General features: G+C 39.9%; 1 protein-coding gene across 1 annotated transcript; it reads right to left on the reverse strand.

Annotated features, from left to right (window-relative positions):
- Positions 1-9,715: 9,715 nt before the first annotated feature.
- LOC126232562 (uncharacterized) lies at positions 9,716-10,228 on the reverse strand. Its single transcript, XM_049942802.1, has 2 exons — positions 9,884-10,228; positions 9,716-9,775 (listed from the first exon to the last, which is right to left on the reverse strand). The coding sequence occupies exons 1-2, from the start codon at positions 10,226-10,228 to the stop codon at positions 9,716-9,718; spliced, it is 405 nt and encodes a 134-aa protein (XP_049798759.1).
- Positions 10,229-10,895: the final 667 nt, after the last annotated feature.

Genomic DNA, 10,895 nt, shown 5'->3' on the forward strand with positions numbered 1-10,895 from the left:
TTGTGGCCTCTGATTTGTCCCTTCATAAAATCTGTTTTTGGCTACAACATTTGAATTTAGTCTTACTCGTATTTAACTCTGTCACAGCTGTAATACCATAATCTACACTATAGCATTGATACCCACCCTTATTATTTCAACTGACACCATTCTGAAAGCTGTGAAACTATACAAAATTTGTTGCATCCTTTGTGAATGGTAGCTCATGGTACTATTACAGAAGGCCACAAGTTGTGGCGTGATGTTAGCTACATGTGTGGTCCCGGCTTTAATAATAGTGTATTATTTTTAATCTTCGATGCCGACTTGTTACACTGAGTTCAAAAAAATACTCAGGGAGGTACCGGAACGCCATTCCAACTACTACTTGTACCTGTGGGGTAAAGTGCAGACAATTTACATGTAAAAGATCACGTTATTACAACGTAAAGAGAGAAAAAAACGAACGCAACGTGGTGGATTAGAGCGAAAATTTGATTTTGGCACACCTGCGTTGAGTTTGCCTGGAGGCTTCATCGGGTGAGCCACTGTAGTAAAATGCGGGTGGTTGTGGAACAGGTACTTCTTGAGAGAGTGGCACAGGACGAATAGCTGAAGGGATGTTGGGACAAATGGAAGGCCACTTTTTTCCTGATACGCGCTTAGTTGGAGGAATCATTTTAAAATTGCAGTTTGTAGAATGATCGGTCGCCTCTCTCCATTTCACGGGAACAGCTAAAGGCATGCTTGGTCTTTTTACATGAAGCCAGTCCCACAAATCTGTAGAACACGTATTACAACAAATGAATAGCAACCACTTCTCGTCCATATCTCCCACTTCACAACAAAAATGCAAGTAGTTGACGTTCTTTATTATTGGCATTAATTTCTTTTTTGATTGGCAGATGTTACCTCACTGCAAATATAACAAAAATTGACCGCAATTTTCACATACTTACGCGTCATGTTTCTGGTCAGCATACTGTATATATAAAATTCTCACTTCGACCACTATAAACATACAATTTCTGGTAGGCCTCCATTTTGACAGGTACGAAATTACTTCTTTGATGGTTAAGCGTCACCATGGCACTTTTCCAGTTTAGGGGGACACCCATGAAATCTTTCATTTTTTACCAGGTATCGTCAACCTCTCATGGTCCAGCAAGCCATGACCAAAAGCCCATTCAATGGCTGAATCACTATCATGGCAACCGTCGAAAAATTTCCCATACGAAATTCGGTCAAACCAGGGAAAATTTTAGTCATTACGAGCTAGTAGAACAAAGCACAGAACAAACACCGAACTAACACTTAACTACACTGTTATTTGACTTTAGTGTAAACTGAATGAGGCGATTTTATCAGAGTGCTTTGATGTGCTACGATTTAGCTTGAATGATATTTGTAAATAACATACTCGTGGCCTGATCAAAAAATGAGAAAAAAAAATTTCGTTAAAAATTTTTTTCTCTCGATATATTAAAATGTTTTTATCGAGGATGAAAATAAATAACATCTTCGAGATCAACATAGTCTAACTGATCAAAAAGTAGGGAAAAAATATTTTCGAAAATGTTGTCCCCCTAAACTCAATAAGTACCATTTTCCCAGGTGAAGTTTTTAATACGAACTAAAGCATGACTTTCAGTGTGGTTAATTAGTTTCAAGAAAAAGCACCTAACGGTGGTAAAAAAAAATCCTCTTTTATGTTTTCAATGTACAACTATACTTTTTCCCTCTTAGCAATAATTTAGAAACCCGCTAATCTACCACATAAAAGTAATGTTAATTTAGGAAGATTTTTTCCGTCTAAAGAATATCCCAAATCCAGCAAATTTAATCGAAAAACTACTAAATTGGCAACACTGACGAAAGTGTAGATTTATTTTTGTTGACGTTATAGTGCTAGCAATAAGATCAGCGATATATCTAACTGCCAAAAAGTGGACGTTTATTAACGAAGCAGACAATTGCCGTTGTCATGAACGCTTATTTTGCTCACATGGGCGTATCCGGCGATAACATGTTACTTCGAAACATGAACCAACCATCAAAAGCTTATGTCATAATCGTTATCAGCTCCCTCAAATTAATAATAAATAGATATTTTTGTATCCGAAGCATTTTTACTGTTAACCCGCGTAATTTACGTTCGGCAGCCCAACTCGCATCTTGCAGTGCCACATAGACAGAGGTGTTGTTTGAAGATAGCTTGTAGTAGATAACCTATTTACTGCAATAGTAAATGTACCTCATAGTCTTTTGTCGCGAAAATATTATTCCGCCGCTATTTTCCTCGCAAGTGAAAATGCTACATGATTCTGAGTTCCACACTACCAAATTAGTACCATCAATTTCTGTCATCCGCGAATATCTGAAACTACTGCAGATGTGAATAGGCCCTATCGCATCTGAAAATCATTTACATGAGAGCAAAATAACATGTACAAATTTCATGAATATTACTTAGGAACATCGTGGATTGCAAATAGTCCCACCAATCTCAAAGTGGATGCGGTACTAGAGCTATGTTGGTCTTGAGCATTTCTTTTGCGAGATTTTACGCTTCCTCCATCGCTTCCTTTCCAACAAGCTAATATGACTCGAATCCTCCTATTCCTTAACCATCCTACATATATCCAGGATACGCATTGATAACAAACCAAATACCGAAATACTTTTACACCGTATTTTCATAAAATGCTCGACTTTTTCTTTTCCAAGGGTCTTCGCAAAACAATTTCTCATCTCTTCTTAATATTTAATCAAAAAGTTCATAAATGTAAGTATTTTTAACTGTATTGAATGAAATATTGTAACCTAATACAACAGTAGTAAGTGGTAGAGCTGAAAAGCAATACTCAAAGGGGATCAACGAAATCCACTTTATTGCATGCATTACACGTCTGGATGCAAGTGTTCGTCAAAGACCAGTACATTACCAAAGGAAAGAACCTACAGATTAACGTAATAGGATGATCCTTCAATAGTCACAAAATGTCGTACAAAATTCATTATATCGAAACACTGTTGAAAAGAGGCTTTCATTATGGATGCTTCCATTATTTAAAAATGGTTCAAATGGCTCTGAGCACTATGAGACATTACTTCTGAGGTCATCAGAGCACCACCAAACAGGACCATCAAGAAAGTGACTGAAGAGATTCCCACCGGAAGACGACCTCTTGGACGCCCACGCATGAGATACTTGGACAATATTCAAGACGATCTCAGAAAACTAGGACATGACAGACAGTGGCAAATTACTTGTAAAGACAGAGCAAAGTGGTTCAACATTGTCCATTCTGCAGCAAAAAGCCTTCATGGATTGTAATGCTTAATAATAATAATAATAATAATAACCTAAGGACATCACACACATCCATGCCCGAGGCAGGATTCGAACCTGCGACCGTAGCGGTCGCCCGGTTCCAGACTGTAGCGCCTAGAACCGCAAGGCCATTATTTAAATTCGGGAAGTATTTATAAATAAATCTGTCACAGTCGCAGTGCACATGTCTGGCGACTAGTTTCGAACGAACTGGTTCAATCTCAAGCATGGCTTGCTGAGGCAGCACTGAAAGTGCCTGATCTTAATAACGAATATCAAAATGGCTATACAAGCTCTAAAAAGTAATCGTACTTGACTCTCGGATTTAACACGTATCCAATTAGGAAGTCAGTATCAGACTGTTTCATTCTGACTTGCTAAATAGGCACGTGTTAATTCTGCAGTCGTCTACGATTACTTTGTAAATCATCTTTTGTCATTTTGCTGTCCGTTATTAAGATCAGGCGCTTTCGTTGCATTCTCAGTAGGTCGTGCTTGAGATTGAACCAGTTGGTTCGAATCTAGTCGCCAAATATATGTACTGCATCTGCGACAGCTTTTTGATAAACATTTATGAAAATATACATATAAAAAAGACGTTGCTGATCCTGCAACAACTAAATGTAGAAAATGTAAAAAATAAAATTAAATTAAACACTGTAAATGCTTGACACCATTAGTTGCATTTTGGGGCTACTGTAAGAGTCATAATCTTTTCCGCGCGTGTCTCATCAACCATGTTCACGGCTGACAACAAGATTGCCGACAATACGGCCACTGCCCAGCAGCAGCCTCTGCGAGGCACGAGAAAAGACTTGAGTCTCTGCAGCCCTGCAGGGCCCAGGACACGGCAACCTGCCACACGGCTGAGATTTACGGGAGCTCCCAAGAGCTATAGCAGTTATTTAACCCTCTCCTATTAATATCAAGCATCTACCGTGAACGATGACGGGGTGGTATTAAACTGCGCTTCGCTGCAGTCCCGTTTGCAACCATTGATCACTCCTCATGTTTCTTGCGTTTTTGAGCATACAGAGCACCGTACTTTCCAACGACGCGAAAAGTACGTACCTCTTGTCCATTCACCTGCAACTGACGAAAGTTACAGCGTAAACCGGTCCAAGTCAGAACTGATGTCAGCTTAAAGATATTAAGTACGAAAGCTTTTGAATGGTTGCCTCGAGCCAGTGATTACCGAAACGTTGGTCTCTCAGCCAAAACCACGCTGTAATGTGTCGACCTGCCACTGTACGTCATTTTAAAGCGAAAGAAACTATTCATAATGAGATAAAGCTTCCAAGGTTTTCACTGGCCAGTTAAGTGGCTACAACAGTATGAAGGAAATTTCAACAGTACTCTTACACTCTGGTTTGGGGTGAGGAAAGGAAACTGTTTCTTACAAAATAAAACTCAGAACTACTGAAAAACTTTTTATTAATTAGTAAACAATCTAATGCGACCACTTTGTAATAAGTAGACCTACCTGCTACCTATAATGTACTGACGCTGAGAAAGTAAAAATGTGTGTAAGTTATCGATATATTAACGTTATTTTGCTCTTAGGTAGATGGAATTCAGATGCACACGGCTACTGTCTACGTTCACATTTTTAATAGCGTTGGGAAGTTTTTACATTGGCTGGTAAAATGAGGAAAAAATTGTGCAACGCCACTTGAAGCTTGCAGTACCCAGAGATACGTGGTATTTCAACCTCAAAGAGAATAGCGGCGAATGAGCTTACGACGGATGCCTGTGACATACACTTTCTACAGGTAAATATAGATGACATGCGGCTTTCTTGAAACTAATACGAGTATTCTGTGGATACTTCCAACACTCTGAGTTGCGAAAATAACTATTTTTCTTTTGCTGCAACCACTTTCCTGTATCCCTCGCTGGGGCCACCAATTTAACGGATTTTGCAGTCGTGGGTAACAACGACACGAACAGCTCAGTAAACGAGGATCCTCCTGAGAGAATTGTTCAAATGGCTCTCAGCACTATGGGACTAAACATCTGAGGTCATCAGTCCCATAGACATAGAACTACTTAAACCTAACTAACCTAAGGATATCACACACATACATGCCCGAGGTAGGATTCGAACCTGCGACCGTAGCAGCAGTGCTGTTCCGGACTGAAGCGCCTAGAACCGCTCGGCCACAGTGGCCAGCCGAAAGAAGTGTCTTATAGTCAGAGAACAATTAACCTTCGTTTTTCAGACCTCTGATCTTCGATTATTTCGGAAAATAGAACCAAGCATCCTCAGCTGAATTATTTGTATCTGCTCCACAGTGTTTGAGACAGCTAAAACAACAGTTGTCCCGCAATGTAACACTGTGATGTACAACTCGTCGTAGACTCCTTAACATTGGCATTCTGTCTAATTGCCACGCTAACGTACCCATTTGTCTCGTTTGTAAATCGTTCAAATATGCTGAATCACTCCATTTCAGTATTATTTCTGCATTTCGTTTTTTTCTGTAAAACTGGATTAACGGAGCATAGCAGTTCGCTACATTCCAATTACACTACAGTTCAGTCCTCTGAAACAGGCTGACAGTGTGTGCAAATCTTTATAAATGATCTTTTACTTATATTAATTTACTTTTACCGACATGAACCGATAGATCCACCAATGTTTTAAACAGACTGGCCGTGTATTCTGGGGCTGGAGATTATAGTCTTCATCTCGCCATCCTGGTTTAGATTTTCTATGGATTCCCTAAGTTAGGCTTCTTCAGGCAAATGCCAGGAGAGTTTCCACCATAAGACTACTTCATGTCCCACCATTGTCTGCCAGACATACGATATGTAACTGTCTGTAGATATGAATTATGATGTCTTCGTTGTTCTGAAATTGTAGTAATGTGACAAGTGCAATATACCTGTAAACCTTATCCACGGATGAGTGAACTACTACTGCTACTTGTAGCTATGGGATAAGAAACGACTTACATGCAAAAGTTTATATTGCTACAATATCAAAGGGGAGAAAACAAACTCAACATAGAGGAATAGAGCGAAGTTTTGTTCGTGGTATTCTGCAATAGATAATTTTCGATCGCATAGTTCAGGAGAAAATATTCTGGTTTGATAGAGCAATTGGTTTAGACACCTCTAACCAGCAGTAGATTTCTATGCTTTTAATCCCTTGTGCTAAACGAAACGCATACCAAGTCCCCACGTCACTGTGCTGGCCATGAGGAAACTGACATTCCCGCGCTGCGATGTGTTCGACAATGTAAACACGGTTAACTGTTAATACTGAAACACATCTGCGGCGTAGGAACTAACTGCTCCTGCTTGTAACTGGTTGTTTAGGAAAGAAAAAAAAAAAACAAATAAATAATGAAATTATGATAAAAAATATGTTTGGCAACTGAATTTGCATCTTCAAATGTCACAATGATGGACGTATTATTTAAAGAAAGCAAGAAAATCTATAGATAACATGTTTATAGCAGTAGCAACTGTACCCCAAAGACTTTGTCCCGATATCTGAAAACTATTGTTTTCTTGTTCTCCTTACAACTGAAAATGCCACAAGATTCTTACTTCCACAGGGCTAAATCAATACTGTACCTTCAATTCGTATTACCAGCCAATGTCAAAAACTACTCCAAATGTGAATAGGCTCTAAAGAAAGTATTAGCATATTATCTGGTTGTAGCTTGTCTGACAGCAAAATAATATACTCACATCTCATATGAACCACTCTCTCCGTTGCGAATGTTGAAGGTTACCAGCAGCCGTACCCATCACGAAGTGGTAGCATTAGCAGGCCTACGTTGATAATCAATAAACAGTCTTAAATTGACGCTGAGCTTTACTTGTAAGAAATTATGCCTCGTTTCCTCCATCCCTCCCCCTTCCAACAGACTAATATCGGCCGAGCATCTCTCTGCCATAACCATTTCGGATCCTGGATAAGCGCAAGGAGGCAAGCCACAAACTGAATTACATTTATATTGTACTCCCGTAAAATAGTAGAATTTTTCTTCTTGAAAAGTCTTCACATAACAACTCTCATCTCCCATCAAAACCTAAACAAAAAATTATTCGTGCAGGTATGTAATACTTTTTAACTGCACAAAAGGAAATATTGTAACCTTATACGATAGTAGTACGTTGTAGAGTTGAAAAGCAGCACTCAAATGGAACAAGGAAAGCCATTTTATTGCTTGAATTACACGTTCGGATGCAAGTGTTACTATCAGTTCAGTATCAAAGGAGAAGAACCTGCAGGTTAAAAGTAACAGAAGAATTGATCCGTCAACGGGCTCAGAATGTCGTAGAAAATGCGTTGTAGCTAAACGTTTGCTGAAAAGAGAACTCCATGCAGGATGCGTCACTTGTTTAACATCAGTCGTAAGTGCTCGACACCTATAGTGTTTCTCCCGTTAACCGCGTTCACGGCTGAGAACAAAAGACTGCCGACAATTAGGCCGTTGCCCGGCAGCAGCCTCCGCGAGACGCGACACAGACGTCGGAGGCCTCTGCAGATCTGCAGCGCTCGCGCCGCGACAGCCAGCCGTACAGGTGAGATTTATGGGAACTACAGCAGTTATATTGTCTTTCGCATTACTATCAAGTACGTAAAGAGAACGACGGCGGCTGAAACTTAATTGCGCGTCGCAGCAGTCCTGTCTGCAACCTTTTATCATTCCTCAGCCTTTCGCCAGTCCTTGGCCCCACATTCCACCGACACGGAATAGACGTAGCTCCTGACCACTCACCTGGAACTGACGAAATTAGTTACAACGTAAATCTGTCCGAGTCAGAACTGAAGTCATCTTAAAAATACTAAGTGCGAAATTATTTAATGGTTGCTCCGAGTCATTGATTAGCGAAATGTTGCCCCCTCGGCCAAAATCACGCTGATGTATTGTGTAGGCCTGCTACTGCAGCTCATTTTAAAACGAATGAAACTATTCATGAGGAAATAATTTAATGCTTACTGTATTTTAACTGATCGTGTAAGTGCCTACAATAGTTATGTTAGCAGAGCTAGGAAATTTCAACAGCACACACACTGTCTAAGGCGGTGGGATGGAGGAAACCAAACAGTTTCTTACAAAATAAAATTCAAAATCATTGAAAAACTGTTTATTAATTAGCAAACATACGAATGCGGCCACTTTATAATAAGTAGATCCGCCCCTTGCTACGTACTATGTACTAAAATTGAGAAGGTACAGTTTGTATAAGTTACCAGTGTGTAAATATTAATGAATTTTGCTGTTAGGTACGTAGGTAAAATTCTGATACACACGATTGCTGGCTATATTCATCTTTTTAATAGCGGAGGGTAGTTCTTACATTGGCTGGTAATATGAAGGAAAAATTGCGAATTAAACGTGCAATGCTGCTTTTAGCTTGCAGAAACAGTAGCCACCTCACATTTTTATTGGAAGGAGAATAGCGGCTAATGGGTTTTCAGATTTCAAGGCGAACGGATCTGAGATACACTTGCTATAAGTAAATATCAACCACATGCGGCTTTCTTCGAACTGATATTGTATAGACACATCTCTCACTCTCAGTTGCGAAAATAGCTATTTTTCTTTTCCTAGCGCTAAATCCACCTTCCACATCCCGCGCAGGGACGCCCTTGTTTGTGGATGAAAGCAATTCAGCAAATTTTAGTCATTGGTAGCAACGACTCGAACAGCTCAGTAAATCAGGACACTTTTAAAATGATTCTTTTCTTGTAATCTGAGAATTAACCATCGGCTTTTGAACTCTGGTATTCGAATATTTACGGAAATAGACCAAATCATCGTCAGTAAAATGATTTGCATCTGCTCTGCAGTGCTTTGAGTCAGGCAAGAAAGAGAGTTGCAATGCAATGTATCACGGTGGTGTGCAGCTCTTCGTAGATTCCGTAAAATTTCAGTGCTACGTACTTATTAGTTATTTTGTGAAGTGTCACAGTAATGTATTTATTGTTTGGTTAAGTATTTTTGTCACCGAACAGCCCACGCTAACAGCCCCATTTGCCTGATTTTTAAATCGTTCACAGTACGCTGAACCCTCTATTTCAGCATTACTTATGCACCTTGTTTTTTTCTGTAAAATTGGGTTAATGCAGCATGATAGTTCGCTACATTCCAGCTACAGTGCAGTTCAGTTTCGTAACACAAGATGATATCATATAGGGTTATTGATTTACGTTTGGCGAAAACACAATATTTCAACAAAAGTTACGAAATTTGGTAACGTTCTGCTAACTGCCAGCATACTATGAGTTACTGCACTTTCAGTACATCTGTTCATCATACTGCTGTTGTATTACAACCATAAATTTCCGCAAATTTCACTTACGTCTATGCCACTACATTGTCGGTACTGACTAGATATTAATCACTTCAATATGTAATCGATATATTGGGAAGCTATTTAGCCATGAGCTTCCATACATGGAAAGTGTCTCATCGTTCCAGTTATGGTTTCAACAGTCTGTAAAAAAAGTAATGGAGGTCTCTAATGACTGGCAACAGGTAATGTCTTCGACCTAAGGAGATTTCCAGTTTCTTCAATAGAATGGATCTATTGATTGTGTCGAACGCCTTGGTAAAGTCTACGAAAATTGCATGAAGCTTTCCCCTTCGGTTCGCTACGACCATTTTTGTATCGGTTTGGAGACTGTACAGCTTGTGCCACTGATCTCCCACATCTGAAACCAAACTGTGAATCGGGGAGTTTCTCATCGAGGATATCTCTAAGACGCTTGCACAGTAGTGTTGTAAAGATCTTGAATAGAGTGTTCTCTAGAGCAGTGCCCCTGTACGCGTTTGGGTCAGCCGTGTTACCTTTTCCCATGTACAGTATTATCACTTTCGAATATTTCCACTGATCTGGTACAATTCCTCGTTTCAGGCACTCATTGAGGAGTGCTGTGAGGGGAATCATTAGTACAGGGAACGTAGTTTTCAGGTGCTCGCTATAGATGTTGTCTGGGTCACATACTTTTATTGTTCTTCGAGCTCACAATTCTATGGATTATTTCTTCTTCTGTAAAAAGTACAATCTTCTGTAAAAAGTACAATCTCCTGCGTAGGGGACCCACGATTTAGCTTTCCGTTTTGCGATGTCTACTGTGTGAGTTGACTTTAGGATGAGTCCTTCTATCCATGATGCTCCTTCATTGACATTCTCTCCTTGCAGCAATGTTATTGCACTGGTGTCGAGACTGCCCAGTGCTGATATGTCTGCCTTCCTCCTTAGCTTGACTGAATTTTTCGGCCTCTGTGTTCCCTAGTTGTAGCGATGTTTCCACTGGTAGGTGTATCCTTTCCACTCCCAGGATGATGCGTTGTTCTAGTGGTTTAGGTTTGGAGTTCACAAATATGAGGTCAATTGTGCTTGCACCGTTATGACAGAAGTAAGTGTGGGTTGCTTTATTATTGACAAGTGCAAAGCCTTCCTCTTCCAAGTAGTTCATGAAATCTGTCGTTTCCCGTGAAGGGGTGTCCACAGGCTAATTCAGGTCTCCTGCCAATATGACTGGGTCGTCCTGAGTGGTAGTATCCAAACACAAACTGATTTACTCTATAATATTTACTGCTGTGAGCTCAGG

The sequence above is a fragment of the Schistocerca nitens genome, unplaced genomic scaffold, assembly GCF_023898315.1.
Source record: "Schistocerca nitens isolate TAMUIC-IGC-003100 unplaced genomic scaffold, iqSchNite1.1 HiC_scaffold_530, whole genome shotgun sequence".
Classification (NCBI taxonomy): domain Eukaryota; kingdom Metazoa; phylum Arthropoda; class Insecta; order Orthoptera; family Acrididae; genus Schistocerca; species Schistocerca nitens.